The sequence below is a fragment of the Mobula birostris genome, chromosome 2, assembly GCF_030028105.1.
Source record: "Mobula birostris isolate sMobBir1 chromosome 2, sMobBir1.hap1, whole genome shotgun sequence".
In the NCBI taxonomy this organism is placed as follows: Eukaryota; Metazoa; Chordata; class Chondrichthyes; order Myliobatiformes; family Myliobatidae; genus Mobula; species Mobula birostris.
The window spans coordinates 76890776-76908886 of NC_092371.1; the positions used below are offsets into that span (position 1 = coordinate 76890776).

At 45.9% G+C, this 18111-nt stretch overlaps 1 protein-coding gene across 1 annotated transcript in view; it reads left to right on the forward strand.

Annotated features, from left to right (window-relative positions):
- The first annotated feature begins 1303 nt into the window (after nucleotides 1-1303).
- The window catches only part of LOC140187817 (transcription factor E2F1-like), a 57363-nt gene continuing 40555 nt past the window's right edge, over nucleotides 1304-18111 (forward strand). The window contains exon 1 of the mRNA XM_072243600.1: nucleotides 1304-1759. Within this exon, the coding sequence (XP_072099701.1) occupies nucleotides 1508-1759 (252 nt within the window). The 5' untranslated portion in view covers nucleotides 1304-1507. The remainder of the gene's footprint in view (nucleotides 1760-18111) is intronic.

An 18111-nucleotide genomic window follows, 5' to 3' on the forward strand; every position in this document is an offset into this window, starting at 1 on the left:
TCAAATCTCTCCTTTCTTATATCTGTGCCCTCTCGTTTTGGACTCCGCAGCCATGGAGAAAAGACTATGACCATCCCTATCCATATACCTAATTTTTATATAAGATCATAAGATATAGGAGCAGAATTAGGCCATTTGGCCCGTCGAGTCTGCTCCGCCATTTCATCATGGCTGATCCACTTTCCCTCTCAGCCTCAAAATTTATAATTTTTATAAACTTCTATGAGGTCACCTCTCAGTTTCCTATGCTCCAAGGAGTAAAGATCCTACGTTGCCAACCACTTCCAGGCCCTTTAGTCCAGAAATCTCTCTAGCTTGATGTCTTTCCTATAAAAGGGTGACCAAAACTGCACCCAATACTTGAAGTACAGCCTCACTAATTACTATATAACTGCAGAATAATGTCTCTGCTCCTAAAGGTTTGCAACCCCATGCCTACTTGTGCAGCTGCTTGCGGTGATATGTACATTTGTACTCTAATCCTCCACAACTGTCAGTGTCCCGTCATTCACTGTATGGGTCCTACCATGGTTTGACTGTCCAAAGTGAATCACTTCACAATTATCTAAGTTAAAATCCATTTCAAAATCAAAGTCAGATAAATTTATTGTGAAAATGCACATATGTTAACACATACGACCTTGGATGCATTTTTATTACGGGCGTTGACCGGAAAGTAAAGAAATAAAATAGAATTTATGAAAAGCTACACGTTAAAACTGACAACCAACGTACAAAAGACAAAAATAAATAAATGAGTTGTAGAGTCTTTGAAGGTGAGTCCATTTGACATTCCTCAGCCCATCTCTATAACTGATCGCGATACCATCGAGGAGAGGGTACAGGAGCCTGAAGACCCACGTTCAATGGTTCAGGAACAGCTTATTCCACTCACAAGAGGATAAGAGGCCGAATAACTCTCCAGCCGCTCCGCTTTTGCACAATAATTTATTTATTTTTTCTAACTGATGTCTTTAATACTGCCGCTGAGCAACAAATCTTATCCTGACTTCGGTGCAGCGGCCGGGAGCTCTGGTTTGAACTTCCTGGTTTCTTCCCTCTGTAACTTCAAACCAACCCGCCTTCGCAGCGTCGCCGGAAAGGGTCGAGCTGTTGCCTTCGATTGGCTTCGCCCGCGGCCAGCAAGTGAGCGAGGCAAAGTCCGACCAATCCAGGGAAGGGGGCAGGAGCACGCTGCCCAATGGAGGGCGGGCGGGGCGTGGCCAGGAGGGGAATTGTTACAGCGGGGTTGTTTCGCGGCAAATATTTGGCGCGTAAAAGTAGCAGTGCCGGTGCTGACTGCTTCCTGGATCGTGTGCGGGGCTGGAGGCTTCCCCCACCCCCTCTCCCTTCACCGCAGCATCGGTGCTTGGGTCCGCTGCCCCAAGTGAAGCACCCTAGATACTCCGCTCTGCAGCCAGGACCTCAACTTGCCGCCGTAAAGACACGGGGATAACATTTTAAAGAGTCTTTCATTCTCGCGGCACCCCGTTCCTTATAAGGGACAATGTCCAAAGAAACGTTCCCGGTTGCCATAAAGCCGGAGCCCGCTGCCACCGCCGCCGACGGGGCCCGCGGACTGCTCGGCCAATCGCTCCTGATCTTCTCTTCACCGGCAAGCGGCCGGGCCGAGGGGGCGGCCGAGGAGGCAGAGCGGGCGGGCGCCGAGGCTGCACGCAGGGTGCTGCTGTTCGCTGCTACTCCCCAGGGTCGCGGGTCGGCGGAATGGGGACAGCGGCCGCCCCTGGGTCGCCCACCGGTAATTGGAGCTGACTGTGTGTGTGTGTGAGAGAGAGAGGAGGTTGAGGGAGTACCATTGTGATTCGTCAGCTAGGAGTTCAGCCTGCATGATTCGGGTTGAGTATTTTACATCAATCTGTATCCATCAATAACTGTACAGACCTGTATTTGTATCCGACTATACAGTACAATGAATGGAAAACGCAGACAGGTGTGTGTGTATGCATTCCCTGTATATCATGACTGTGTGTGTTATCTCCTATAGATAATAATTGTGGTTGTATCCCTGTAGATCATGGCTGATGTGTGTATATATCCTATAGATCATAACTGTGTGTGTAGCTCCTGTAGATAATGATAGTGTGTTTCTCCTGTAAATCATGTCTGTGTGTGTGTATCTCCTGCAGATAATGATTGCATGTGTGTCCCCTGTAGATCATGACTGTGTCTGTGTGCCCTGCAGATTATGACTGTGTGTATCCCCTGTAGATCATGACTGTGTCTGTGTGTATCTCCTGCAGATAATGTCTCTGTGTGTATCTCCTGTAGATCATCACTGTACTATCCCCTGAAGATCGTGACTCTGTGTGTGTGTGTGTCTTCTGTACAGCATGACTGTGTGTGTGTGTGTATCTCCTGTAGATTAAGACTTTGTGTGTGTCTCCTGTGGATAATGACTGTGTGTGCGTATCTCCTGCAGGTTATGGCTCTTGTATTTTTCTCCTGTAGATATGATTGTGTGTGTGCATCTTCTGTAGATAATGATTGTGTCCGTATCCCTTGTAGATCATGAATGTGTGTGTATATCTCTAGATTATGACTGTTTGTGTGTATCTCCTGTAGATCATCACTGTATGTGTGTATCCCCTGCAGATCATGACTTTGTGTGTGTGTCTCCTGTAGATCCTGACTGTGTGTGTCTCTTCTGTAGATCATGAATGTGTTTGTATCCGTTGTAGGCCGTGAATGCGCGTGTATTTCCTCTTGATCTTGACAGTGTCTGTGTGTCTCCTGTAGATCATAACTGTGTGTATGTGTGTACCCCCTGTAGATCATGACTCTGTGTGTGTATCTCCTGTAGATAATGACTGTGTGTGTGTATCTCCTGTAGATAATGACTGTGTGTGTATCCCTTGTAGATCGTGACTGTGTGTGTATGCCCTGTAGATTATGACTGTGTATTTCCTGCAGATAATGTCTCTGACTGTGTGTATCTCCTGTAGATAATGACTGTGTGTGTATCTCCTGTAGATTATGACTGTGTATATATCTCCTGTAGATAGTGATCGTGTCTGTACCCCCTGTAGATCATGACTGTGTGTGTGTGTGTACATCTCCTCTAGATCGTGACTGTGTGTGTATCTCCTGTATATTATTAGACTGTCTGTATCTCCTGTAGATAATGACTGTGTTTATCCCCTATAGATCATGATTGTACATGTGTATCTCCTGTAGATCATGGTTCTGTGTATCTCTAAATCCTGACTGTGTGTGTGTACATCCTGTGGATAATGACTGTGAGTGTATGTGTCTCTATTTCCTGAAGATCATGACACTGTATGTGTGTGTGTGTATATCTTGAGATCATGACTGTATGTCTGTGTGCCCTGTAGATTATAACTGTGTGTGTATCCCCTGTAGATCATGACTGTGTGTGTATATCATGTAGCTCTCAACTATGTGTCTGTATGCCCTGTATATTATGACTGTGTGTGTGCGCGCGCATATCTCCTGCAAATCATGATTGTGTGAGTGTATCTCCACAAGATCATGGCTCTCTTGTGTTTTTCTTCTGTAGATCATTACTGTGTGTGTGTATCCCCTGTAGATCATGACTGTGTATGTGTGTATATCCCCTGTAGATTATGACTGTGTGTGTATCTCCTGTAGATAATGGTTATATGTGTGCCACCTGTAGATCATGACTGTGTCTGTGTTTCTCCTGTAGATCATGACTCTGTGTATGTGTGTTCCCTGTAGAGCATGACTGTGTGTATCTTCTGTAGATTATAACTTTGTGTGTGTCTGTCTCCTGTAGTTCATGAATGTGTTTGTGTCCACTGTAGGCCATGAATGTTTGTGTGTGTATCTCCTCTAGATCTTGACTGTGTCTGTGTGTAACCTGTAGATCATGACTGTGTGTCTGTATCCCCTGCAGATCACGACTGTGTGTGTATCTCCTGTAGTTCATTACTATGTGTGTGTATTTTCATGACTCTGTATGAATCTCCTGTAGATCATGACTGTATGTCTGTATCCCCGTAGATCATGACTGTGTGTGTGTATCTCCTGTAGATCTTAACTGTGTGTGTATATCCTGAAGGTAATGACTGTGTGTATCCCCTGTAGATGATGATTTTGTGTGTATGTATCTGCTGTAGATGATGATTGTGTGTATCCCCTGCAGATCTTGATTGTGTATGTTTGTCTCCTGTAGATCATGACTGTGTGTATGTCCTGTAAATCATGACTGTGTGTGTGTGTGTGTGTGTGTGTGTGTGTGTGTGTGTGTATCTCATGTAGATCATTTTGTATTTCTCTCTCTCTCCCTCTCCCTCTCCCGCAGATTCTCTATGTGTTTGTATCCCCTAGACAGAAACAACAACAACAACAACTTACCCCTGATATCTCCTCTGTACCTACTTCAAAGCACCTTAAACCTGTGCCCTCTCGTGCTAGCCATTCCAGCCCTGGGGAAAAGCCTCTGACTATCCACACGATCAATGCCTCTCATCATCTTATACACCTCTATCAGGTCACCTCTCATCCTCTGTCGCTTATAAGGCATGCTTCCCAATCCAGGCAACATCCTTTTAAATCTCCTCTGCACCCTTTCTATGGTTTCCACATCCTTCCTGTAGTGAGGCAACCAGAACTGAGCACAGTACTCCAAGCAACACACATCAAAGTTGCTGGTGAACACAGCAGGCCTCGTGTTTACAGTACTCCAAGTGGGGTCTGACCAGGTTCCTATATAGCTGCAACATTACCTCTCAGCTCCTAAACTCAATCCCACGATTGATGAAGGCCAATGCACCGTATGCCTTCTTAACCACAGAGTCAACCTGCACAGCAGCTTTGAGAATCCTATGGACTCGGACGCCAAGATCCCCCTGATCCTCCACACTGCCAAGAGTCTTACCATTAGTACTATATTCTACCATCATATTTGTCCTACCAAAATGAACCACCTCACACTTATCTGGGTTGAACTCCATCTGCCTCTTCTCAGCCCAGTTTTGCATCCTATCAATGTCCCGCTGTAACCTCTGACAGCCCTCCACACTGTCCACAACACCGCCAACCTTTGTGTCATCAGTAAATTTACTATCCCATCCCTCCACTTCCTCATCCAGGTCATTTATAAAAATCATGAAGAGCAGGGTTCCCAGAACAGATCCCTGAGGCACACCACTGGTGACTGACTTCCATGCAGAATATGGCCCGTCTACAACCACTCTTTGCCTTCTGTGGGCAAGCCAGTTCTGGATCCACAAGCAATGTCCCCTTGGATCTCATGCCTCCTTACTTTCTCAATAAGCCTCGCATGGGGTAGCTTGTCAAATGCCTTGCTGAAATCCATATACACTACAGCTACAGCTCTTCCTCTTATCCTCTTGCTCTTCACATAGTTGTGTGTGTGTATATATTTCCTGTAGATCATGACTCTGTGTGTGTGTGTCTCTCTCTCCTGCAGATTATGACTGTGTGTGTGCGTGCGTGCGCGCGTATTCCTTGTAGATCATGCCTTTGTGTGTGCCTATCTGCTGTAGATCGTGCCTGTGTGCTTGCTGCGTGCTAGATGGCCAAATCTGCAGTATGGTGCATGTCTCTAACCACAGGAGATGCAGGTTTTTTTTAATGGATAATTCTCCTCAGTGTTTACTGAGGTAAAACATGATTGCTTAGGAGGTGAAGGAAGCAAATGCATATGTTTAGGTGAACATTCATATTACCAGGGAGGAAGGTATATGTAGCCTTACAGTGGTTAAGTTGGGTAAATCTCCAGGGCCAGGCCATGTATGTCCTTGTTCTTTGTGGGAGGCTAAAGAAGGAATTGTGGAGGCCCTTGTTTCATCGATATTTGCCTCACCGTTAGACAATGGTTAAGTTCCATGTTTGGAAGGTGATTAATGTTCTTCTATGGTATTGGAAAGGTAGCAAGGAGAAACTGGAAAACTACAGGTCAGAAAGCCTGACCTCAGAGCAGGGGAATCTACTCCAATGAATTCTGTGGGTTAGTATGCTAGCATTTGGATAAACAGTCTGATTTAGAGGAGTCAGCATAGCTTTGTGTGAGGAAAGTTATGTTTTTACAAAATACTGAAGAGGTAACCTTAAGAATAGATGAGGATGGTGTCTATTTGAGCTTTAGCAAGTGTTTTGACAACGTTCTGTATGGTAGATTGATCTGGGCGGTTAGAGAGGACTAGTACATTAGATTATGAGAACACGCAGTCCTCTTTTATTGTCTTTTAGTAATACATGCATTAAGAAATGATGCAATGTTCCTCCAGTATAGCACAGAAACACAAGACAGACCAAGACTGAAAAACTTTGACAAAAACCACATAATTATAACATATAGTTACAACAGTGCAAAGCAATACCGTAATTTGATAAAGAACAGACCATGGGCACGGTAAAAAAAAAAGTCTCAAAGTCTCTAAAGTCCCATCATCTTATGCATACGGTAGAAGGAAGAAAACTCTCCCTACCATGAACCTCCAGCGCTCTGGAAGCACCCGACCACAGCTGACTCTTGAGTCCGTCCGAAAACTTCGAGCCTCCGACCAGGCCTCCGACACTGAGCACTGAGCACCATCTCTGCCGAGCGCTTTGACCCTGGCCCCGGCCGCCAAGCAATAGGCAAAGCCGAGGATTTGGGGCCTTCCCCTCCGGAGATTCTCGATCGCACAGTAGCAGCGGCAGCGAAGCGGGCATTTCAGGAATTTCTCCAGATGTTCCTCCGTGCTTCTCACATCTGTGTCCATCAAATCAGGATTGTGCACGGTACCCTACTTAACAAAAGGAAGGATATAATGTTGAGGCTATATATGGCACTGTTGAGGCCTCACTTGGAGTATTGTGAGCAGTTTTGGGCCCCTTACCTAAGAAAGGATGTGCCTACATTGGAGAGGGTTCAGAGGAGGTTCATGGGAATTATTCCAGGGTTGAAAGGCTTGTGAGGAGTGTTAGATGGCTTTGGGCCTGTACTGATTGACATTCAGAAGAATGAGGGAGGGTCTCATTAAAACCTATCAAATGTTGAAAAGTCTTGATTAGGTGATGGTGGAGAGGCTGTTTCCTATAGTGGGGGAGTCTAGGACCAGAGAACATTGCTTCAGAATAGAGGGACATCCATTTGAAATGGAGATGGGGAGGAATTTCTTTGGTCAGGGAGCAGTAAATCTGGAATTTGTCATTGGGTGGTTTTAAGGCAGAGGTTGATAGGTTCTTGATTAGTCAGAGCATGAAGGGAAATGGGGAGAAGGCAGGAGATTGGGGCTGAGAGGGAGTATGGATCTGCCATGATGACATAACGGAGCAGACTCGATGGGTCAAATGACTCAATTTTGCTCCTATATCCTGTGGTCCCATGGAATCAATAGAAAGTTTGCTGAGTGGATTTGGAGGTGAGAACCAGGGGGTGGTTGGTTGAAGGCTGTTTCTCAGAATGGAGGCCGCTGTCTAGTGATGTGCCACTAGCGGTCGGAGCTGGGACCCTCTTTGTTATTTATTAGAATGATTAGATGCAAACACACGAGACTTGATCAGCAAGTTTGCGGATGACATGAAGTTCGAAGGTAACCAACAGGAATTCTGCAGCTGCTGGAAATTCAAGCAACACACATCAAAGTTGCTGGTGAACACAGCAGGCCAGGCAGCATCTCTAGGAAGAGGTACAGTCGAGGTTTCAGGCCGAGACCCTTCGTCAGGACTAACTGAAGGAAGAGCTAGTAAGAGATTTGAAAGTGGGAGGGGGAGATCCGAAATGATAGGAGAAGACAGGAGGGGAGGGATGAAGCCAAGAGCTGGACAGGTGATTGGCAAAGGGGATACGAGAGGATCATGGGACAGGAGGTCTGGGAGAAAGACGAGGGGGGGGGACCCAGAGGATGGGCAAGGAGTATAGTGAGAGGGACAGAGGGAGAAAAAGGAGAGTGAGAGAAAGAATGTGTGTATAAGAATAAATAATGGATGGGGTATGAGGGGGAGGTGGGGCATTAGTGGAAGCTAGAGAAGTCAATGTTCATGCCATCAGGTTGGAGGCTACCCAGACAGATGGCATGAGCATTGACTTCTCTAGCTTCCTCCAACCTGAGTATGACTTCATCTTTACAGTAGAGGAGGCCGTGGATCGACATCTCAGAATGGGAATGGGACGTGGAATTAAAATGTGTGGCCACTGGGAGATCCTGCTTTCTCTGGCGGACAGAGTGTAGGTGTTCAGCAAAGTGGTCTCCCAGTCTGCGTCGGGTCGACTCCCTTGTCCATTCGTTCCCACCCCCCCCCCCCCCATCCCTCCCCACTGATCTCCCTCCTGGCACTTATCCGTGTAAGTGGAACAAGTGCTGCACATGCCCTTACACTTCCTCCCTTACCACCATTCAGGGCCCCAAACAGTCCTTCCAGGTGAGGCAACACTTCACCTGTGAGTCGGCTGGGGTGATATACTGCGTCCGGTGCTCCCGATGTGGCCTTCTATATATTGGCTAGACCCGACACAGACTGGGAGACCGTTTTGCTGAACATCTACGCTCTGTCTGCCAGAGAAAGCAGGATCTCCCAGTGGCCACACATTTTAATTCCACATCCTATTCCCATTCTGACATGTCTATCCACGGCCTCCTCTACTGTAAAGATGAAGCCACACTCAGGTTGGAGGAACAACACCTTATATTCCGTCTGGGTAGCCTCCAACCTGATGGCATGAACACCGACTTCTCTAACTTCCACTAATGCCCCACCTCCCCCTCGTACCCCATCTGTTACTTATTTTTATACACATATTCTTTCTCTCACTCTCCTTTTTCTCCCTCTGTCCCTCTGAATATACCCCTTGCCCATCCTCTGGGTTCCCCCCCGCCCTGTCTTTCTTCCCAGACCTCCTGTCCCATGATCCTCTCGTATCCCTTTTGCCAATCACCTGTCCAGCTCTTGGCTCCATTCCTCCCCCTCCTGTCTTCTCCTATCATTTTGGATCTCCCCCTCCCCCTCCAACTTTCAAATCCCTTACTCACTCTTCCTTCAGTTAGTCCTGACGAAGGGTCTCGGCCTGAAACATCGACTGCACCTCTTCCTACAGATGCTGCCTGGCCTGCTGCGTTCACCAGCAACTTTGATGTGTGTTGCTTGAAATTCAAAGGTGCTGTTGACAGTGAAGAACAATCATTGTAGATTACAAGGGGATCTCGATCAGTTGGTAAGTTGGCTGAGGTGCGGCAGCTGGATTTCAATACAGTTAAGTGTGAGATGATGCATTTTGGAAGGTCAGACCGACTCAGGATTTATACTGTGAACAGTAAGGCAAGAGCAATGAAGCAGAGAGACTTGTTGAAAATGGTGTCATGGGTAGATGGTGGTGCAGAAACAGTTTAGTGCATTGCCCTTTGTCAGATAGGGCACTGAGTGTAGGAATTGGGATATGATGCTGCAGTTGTAGAATTCATTTGCAAGGCTGTATTTCAAAAACTGTGTATAGTTTAGGTCACCTTTTCACTGGAGAGATGTGTTTCACTGCAGAGAAGTTTTACGAGGATGTTGCCAGGACTAGAACAAAGATCAGCACACTGCAGGCCCTTTTGGCCCATCATGTTGTGCCAAACTTCTAATCTACTTCAAGATCAATCTAACTTTCCTCCTACATAGCCCTCCATTTTTCCATCGTCCATCTTTCTATCTAAGAGTCTCTTACACGTCCCTGATGTATTTGCCTCTCCCACCACCCCTTGTGCAGCTTTCCATGCCCCCCACTCCTGTCTCTGTAAAAAATTTGCCTCTGATGTCCCCCTATACTTTCCTCCAATCACCCACTGTGCTAGCCATTTCTGTTCTGGGAAAAGTCTATGGCTGTCCACTCGATCTATGCCTCTTATCATCAACAAGGTAGTGCTTTTCTGAGAGGACTTGCATAGGTACATGGAGGGATATGTTCTGAACGCAGGAAATTGGGACTAGCTTGTTGGGCACTGGTTGGCATGGATTCAATGGGTGGAGGGGCCTGTAAGCATGCTGCATTCTCCCATGACTCTGAGTGTATCTCCTGTAGTGTGCGTGTCCTGTAGACCATGCCTGTGTGTTTACACGTGATCCTGGAGACCATGTACGTGTCCCCGTCGAGCATGCCCACGCATGTACACGTAGATGCTTGAGTTAAGTGTAGGGATGTGTATGTGCATGCCTATCTGTGGATGTGTATTTCTTTGCCTATGTTTGTATTGCCATGCGTACATGCAGAGGCGTTATGGAAATGCATGTGGTTGTTGTTGCATTGCATGCCTTGCTCTGAGAGCCTTGGAACCTGGAACAGCAGACGTGAGGCGTGCTGGATGAACTGTGACCATTCAACACAGGAGCAGACTGAGGCCATTCAGCCCATTGAGTCTGCTCCACCATTCCATCATGGCTGATTCATTATCCCTCTCAGCCCGTTCTCCTGCCTTCTCTCCGTAACCTTTGACATCCTTACTAATCAAGAACTTGTCAATCTCTGCTTTAAATACACCCAATGATTTGGCCTTCACTGCTGTCTGTGGCAACGAATTCCACCAACTCACCACCCTCGGGCTAAAGAAATTCATTCTCATCTCCATTTTAAAGGGATGTGCTTGTATTCTGAGTCTATGCCTTCTGGCCCTAGACTCTTGGACAACTGGGAACATCATCTGTATATGCACTCTATCTGGGCCTTTCAAAAAGACTGAGGTTCTCCCCATTCTTCAAAATTCCAGCGAGTACAGAGCCAGAGCCATCAAGTACTGCTCGTATGTTAAACCTTCCGTGAACCTCCTCTGAGTTCTCTCAATGTCAGCACATCCCTGCTTACAGTAGATACAGGGCCCAGAACTGATCACGATATTCCATACGCAGTCTGACCCAAGCTGCAGTGTTACATCTCAGTGAAACGGGGAGCTCATCGCACAAGTGCTTTCCCAGGGGCTGACACAGGCACTGAGCCGCTCTAAGATGTAATTGCCTGGCACGCAGGGGAAGTAAACAAAAGACCTTCAGTTGTAACAGGAATGGTGATCCGGGCCAGGATCCCTAGGGAAAATACATCGTCTCCCTCTCTGCTCCCCCTGTGGTGTGCCTGAGATCAGGCAAGAGCTGCAGTGACAGTGATCACAGTCCTAGTTTTAGTGGCACAGCATGCCTTGCCTCATAAAATGTTACACACTTAATGAATTTAAAAGGAAACTTTGGTTAGTTGCCCAAAGCTTTTTAAACTGCTGGAGGTCTTGCATTTGAAAGTGGCCTTCCTCTCTCCTATTCATTAGTCTCAGTTCTGCCTAAATGCGAAGGCCTATTTCAGAGGTCTGAGCCCATCTCTTAAGTCCCTGGTCAGCAACGCCTCCACCTTGAAGTCTTGATGACTTATTTCTTCTGGAGAAGTGGGCAATCATGTTTTAGAGCGGAGCAATATACAGCTTTATAGAATAGCTTGCAGAATGCTCTTGAGATTTGCAGTGGCTGACTTTGAAAACTGTGCAGGGCAGTACCAAACCAGAAAGCCATGTTTGATTACTGTTGCTGTTTAAGCCCATGCCTGAGGCACAGATAGAGTAGGCAGTCAGAATCTTTTTCTCCCGGGCTAGAAATGTCAAGTACAAGGGGGAGGGGGAACGTCGACTCAGACCATGAGAGGCCTGAGTCGGGCATTTTCATGCCTTACAAGACGCAGATTGGAAGTCTGTGTGGGGCGCTACTCCTCGCACAGACTAGCAATGTGTGATTAAGTGCCTTGCTCAAGGGCACAAACACGCTGCCACAGCTGAGGCTCTTACTAGCAACCTTAAGATAACTTGACGAACACCTTAACCACTTGGCCACATGCCCAACAAGTACAAGAGGGTGTGCATTCATTTAAGGTGAGAGTGTGGAACTTCGGTGGAAATGTGGAGAGCAAGTTTTTACAGAGTCGCAGAGCTCTTCAGCCCATCTAGTCCATGCCTGTCCTGTCTTGTCCCATTAATCTGCAGCTGGGCCATAGCCTCCATACCTCTCCCACCCATGTACTTATCCAAACTTCAGTGGGTGTATTTAAAGTGGAGGTTGAGAGGATCTTGATTGGTCAAGATGCCAATGCTTACGGGGAGAATGGGGCAGAGACAGGTAATAAATCACCCATGAAATGGGGGAGCAGACTCAATGGGATGAATGGCCTAATTCTGCTCCTGTGTCTTATGGTTAAAACGTTGCAATCAAACCCACATCCATCGCTTTTCACTGACAGCTGGTTTCACACTCGCACCACCCTCTGAGAGAAGAAATTTCCCCTCAGGTTTCCCTAAAACATCTTGTCTTTCACCCTTAACGCATGACCTTTCATTCTAACTGCAGTGGAAAAAGCCTGCTTGCATATACCCCATCTATGACCCTTATCATTTTGTATACGTCTATCAAATCTCTCATCCTCCGGCACTCCAGGGTATAAAGTCCTTTCCTACTCAACCTTTCCCTGTACTTCAGGTCCTCAAGTCCCAGCAACATCCTTGTCAATTCCCTCTGCATTCCTTCAATCTTCTTGATATCCTTCTTGTAAGTAGTTGATCAGAACTGCACAGGATATTCCAAATTAGGCCTTACCAATTTCTTGCCAGCTTCAGCATAACATCCTGACTCCTGAACTCAAAACTTCTTGATATCTTTCCTGTAGGTAGATAGATTTCCTGTTCTTTTTTGCACAGAGTCAGAGTGGCAATCTTGAAACTTCAGCTCTTTAGGGCTTCAGTGATCAGGTGTTCAGTCAGAGAAGCAAAGGAAAGAAAAGCTCCTTTTTCCCTTCTCTTAATATCTGCAGAGCTAGGTGGAGTGCCGGGCAGGATAGTGGGGGATGTGGGAAGGCAGGGAGACCTCCAGTATCCCTGACCACTACAGCTGCAGCTTCTAACAAACCACGTTAAGGAGTTGGAGCTGGAACTGGATGAACTCCAGATCATTCGAGAGGCTGAAAGGGTGATGGGGGACATATAGAGAGGTTGTTACACCCAAGGGGCAAGAGCCAGGAAACTGGGGAACAGGAAGGGGAAAGGGGTTAAGGAGCCAGTGCAGAGTACTCCTGTGGCCATCCCCCTCGACAACAAGTATATCACTTTGGATACTGTCAGCGGGTGGAAGGGGTGGAGAAATGACCTAACAGGGGGAAGTCACTGGCACTGAGTCTGCCTCTGAGACTCAGAAGGGAAGGGGGAAGAAGAGGAATGCTGTAGTGAAAGGGGATTTGTTCGTTAGGGGAATGGGCAGGAGTTTCTGTGGGCAAGAAGAAGATTCAACATGGTTTATTCAAGGGGAAATCTTGCTTGACAAACCTGTTAGAATTCTTTGAAGAAATAACAAGCAGGATAGACGAAGTGAATCGGTAGATGTTGTGAACTTGGATTTTCAGAAGGCCTTTGACAAGGTGCTGCACATGAGGCTGCTTAACAAGCTATGAGCCCATGGTATTACAGGGAAGATACCAGCATGGATGAAACAGCGGCTGATGGGCAGGAGGCAATAGTGGGAATAAAGGGAGCCTTTTCTGACTGGCTGCCGGTGACTAGTGGTGTTCCACAGGGGTCTGTGTTGGGACCTATTCTTCTTATATTATATATCAATGATTGTAATGATTGAATTGATGGCTTTGTTACAAAGTTTGCAGATGATATGAAGAAAGGTGGAGGGGCAGGTAGTTTTGAGGAAATAAGGAGGCTACAGAGGACTTAGACAGATTAGGAGAATGGGCAAAGAAATGGCAGATGAAATAGTGTTGGGAAGTGTATGATCATGCACTTTGGTAGAAGAAATGAAAGGGTTGACTATTTTCTAAACAGAGTGAAAATAGAAATATCTGAATTGCAAGGGACTTGGCCGTTCATGTGCAGGATTCCCTAAAGGTCAATTTCCAGGTTGAGTCTGTGGTGAGGAAGGCAAATGCAATGTTAGCATTCATTTCAAGAGGACTAGAATATCAAAGCAAGGATGTAATGTTGAGGTTTTATAAGGCACTGGTGAGGCCTCACTTGGAGTTGTGAGCGGCTTTGGGCTGCTTATCTTAGAAAGGATGTGCTGAAACTGGAGAGGGTTCAAAGGAGGTTCATGGAAAATTATTCTAGCATTGAATGGCTTGTCACATGAAGAGTGCTTGTTGGCTTTAGGGCTGTATTAATCAGAATTCAGAAGAATGAGGGGTGACTTTGAAACCTATTGAATGGTGAAAGGCCTTGATAGAATGGATGTGGAGAGAATGCTTCCTGTGATGTGAGAGTTCAAGACCAGGGGACACGGCCTCAGAATAGAGGGGTGTCCCTTTAGAACGGAGATGAGGAGGAATTTCTTTAGCCAGAGGTTGATCAATCTGGAATTCTTTGCCACAGTCAGCTGTGGAGGCCAAGTCTTTACTGTATATTTAAAGCAGAGATTGATAGATTCTGGATTGGTCAGGGCATGAAGGGATACGGAGAGACGGTAGGAGACTGGGGCTGAGAGGTAAATTGGTTCGGCCACGATGCAATGGCGGAGCAGATGTGATGGGCCAGATGGCCTAATTCTGCTCCTATATCTTAAGGTCTTATCCATTTTGGGTCAAAATGCCGGTTGTTTATTCCCCTCCATAAATGCTGCCTGACTTGCTGAGTTCCTCCAGTATTTTGTGTACGTGGCACAGGACAGGTCCTTCTGCCCACAATGTTGTGCAGTAGTAATTGAACCAATTAACCTGATCCTTCCACCCTGCACATTGGCCATGTACCTTCCTTGTCTTGGTAGTCATGAGTCTTTTAACTAAAAGTCTCTTAAATGCTCCTATGGTATCTGCCTCTTAGTGCATTCCAGACCTCACCACCCTGAAAATAGAACTTGCCCCACCCATTTTCTTTGTATGTTACCCCTCACCCACCTTAAAACCATGTCCTCTAGCACTAGTCATTTCTGCCCTGGGGAAAAGGATATTGGCTGTCTGTCTATGCTCATCATGTTGTTAACTTTGTGCCAAGTCTCTGCTCAGTTTGACCCCAGTTTGTCTAACCACTGCTCATTGGCACACGCCCTCCAAACTAGGCAGCATCCTGATAAACCTCTGCCACTCCTCCAAAGCCTCCTCATCCTCCTGGTAATGAAGTGCCCAGAATTGAAGGCATTTCTCTAAATATGGCTCAACCTGAGTTTTATAATCCTCAAACATAACTTCCTGGCTATAGAACTCAATGCAATAATTAATAAGGACAAGTGTGTCCTACACCTAGATTTAGACCATAGCTCTCCATACCCCTCCCATCCATGTACCTATCCCAATTTCTCAAATGTTGCACAAGGTGTTGTAAACGGTTTACACAATGTTCAGCTGTGGTAGAAAGGCATGCAGGTTGGGGAAAGCGAATGAACGGAGGCTGCATTGTAGTAACGTTAGTAGTGGCCAGCTGCCCCTCATGCCCCCGGCAAGGTCCAGCACCTCGAAAGTGACAGAATGAAAAGACATATAAAGGAAACATCTGCATGAACTCCTTCCAAAGCAAAATCCAACACATGCGGACAGTCTTAAATAAAATCAAAGGAGTTCATCCCAATGCACAGCCGGTTGGGCAGCTTCTTGTGGAGAGAGAAACGGAGTGGCCTGGTCCAAATTCTGTTCCTTGATCCACATCGCAATACGTTGTACTAAAATTAAAAGTTTAGCCACTAGCTCCTCCTCCTTTCCCTTCCGTGTGAACTGATACTAGGTTGGAATCCAGTGCTCTTCAGTATTGGGTGTTGTGAGGGGTTATATTTCAAACTAATTTCCGCTAATTCGGCAGTGCAGGCGCTAGGTGATCTCATCTGGGCTTCTCTCTTTGACTATTTAATTCCACCGTGTTTTTGCCCTCTGATTTAATACTCTCTAAAGTGGTGTAGCAGAGCCAGAAACCCGTTTACTGTCCTCATCTGAAAGCAGAAGAGGGAGTGGCTTCTTTGATCAAAATGAAGAGGGGTGTTCTCCAGTTGAGGCAGGGTCACAGGGCACTACAGCACAGAAGCAGACCCTTTTGACCCGTCTAGTCCATTGCACAGTTACTCTGCTTCATCCTATCGTCCTGGACCACAGTCCTCCACACCCCTCCCGTCCATGTACTTGTCCAAACTTCCCTTAAATGTTGCAATCGAACCCACATCCCTCACTTCCACTGGCAGCTTATTCCACACTCGCAGAACTCTTTCACCTTTGTACTTCACCTTTCACCCTTAACCTATGACCTGTAGTTCAAATCTCACCCAACTTCTGCAAAAAGTTTGTTTGCGTTTACCCTGTCTATACCCGTTATAATTTTGTATGCCTCTATCAAATCCCCACTCATTCTCCTGTGCTGCATGGAATAAAGAAATACTTACTCAATCTGTCCCTGTAATTCAGATCCTGGAGATGCAAGTTTTCTCAGTACAGGCAATAGGGCATAGAAAAAGTCAACCCACGACGTTGTGCCAACTTTTTAACCTACTCCAAGATGGATCTAACCCTTCCCTCGTACAGAGGTTTAGAGCACTGCAACACAGACACAGCCCCTTTTGACAGTCTATTCCACTTGCTGCTTCTTACGCCACTGGTGTTTAGAGCAGCAAGGAAGGTCCTCCATCTCTGCTGGTGTTCACGCTTTCCTCTCAATTTTCAGTGCTGTCAGTCATGCAAGTACCGGATGGAGACTCAGGAATACCGTCGCACTCAGATGTAGAAGGATTCTTCATTGCTGTTTCTGTAACAATTTTGTTTGACCTGTCAGGGTTGTTAGCCCTGAGCTGAACCCTCGAACCTGGAGGACAGTGGAACACTCCTTGTATGTCTTCTACCGTTTGACCTGTTTGGCATGGGTGACCCTACCAAGAGACGAAGCATAAAGCCTTGACTCCAGCCAACGGAGCTGTCCGGGTCATTGAGACACGCAAGCCTCCAAACCCTACGAGAAGGTTGTGGTCCTCTTGGAGGGATCGTCTCCAAGCCGAACTGTTATTCTGTCTAGTCCCATCAAGCCATATTTGGACCATAGCCCTCCATACCTGTCCCACCTATGTCCACTTAGCCAAGAAGAATTGGAAATAGCCCTCAACCTGTATTTTTCCTTTCTTTTTCAATCTTTTTATTAACTTCAAAATACAGAAACAAAACATAGCAATGATACAAATAGTAGGAGATATATTGTTGCACTTAAAAAAAGTAATTGCAAAACCAAGTAGTGTAAATTAACAAAGCTCCCAAACATGTAGAACTCACCACGGATAATACAAAGCAAAAAAAAACTGGAAAAAAAAACATGAAAAAGAAAAAAAAATAAAACAAAAAAAAATAAACCCCATCCCCAAAGAAAAACAAAATTAATCAACTAAACTGAAAGGCTTGGGCAAAACTAACAACTTAAAAATGGAAAAGAAGAAAACGTTAGTGTCGACGACTCCATTCCCCTCCAACAACAGTACAGAGAGATAAAGCAAGTTTGGAAATGATCAAATTACATCAAGTGAAAATGCTGAATGAATGGCCTCCAAGTTTTTTCAAACTTAATGGAAGGGTCATAAACTGCACTTCTAATTTTCTCCAAATTCAAACACACCATAGTTTGTGAAAACCAGTGAAATACCTTAGGAGGGTTGATCTCTTTCCAATTCAACAAAATGGACCTTCTAGCTATTAAAGGAAGAAATGCAATCATCCTTCGTGATGAAGAGGTTAAATTATTTAAGTCTATCATTGGTAGTCCAAAGATAGCAGTAATTGGATGAGGTTGTAAGTCTATGTTTAGGACCGTTGAAATAATATCAAAAATATCTTTCCAATATTTCTCCAACAAGGGACATGACCAAAACATGTGGGTTAAAGAAGCTATCTCAGACTGGCATCTGTCACATATTGGATTAATATAAGAGTAATAACGAGATAGTTTATCTTTGGACATATGAGCCCTGTGCACTACTTTAAACAACCTGTATTTTTCCCATCATCCCATCCAGTAGGGAATCTCTTAGAGGAAAGAACATTGACCTTGAAGTGCCACAGAGAGTGGTTGAAGTGATAGCTCAGTCAGGTTCGAAGGTAGTGTGGGCAAGGCATAGACAGTCAGGTTTAAATATGGATGAGGGGAGACATTTGGGGCAAGGATGGATGTGTCAGCAGGAACCGGCTAGACAGATGGCTGGTTTCTCTCCATA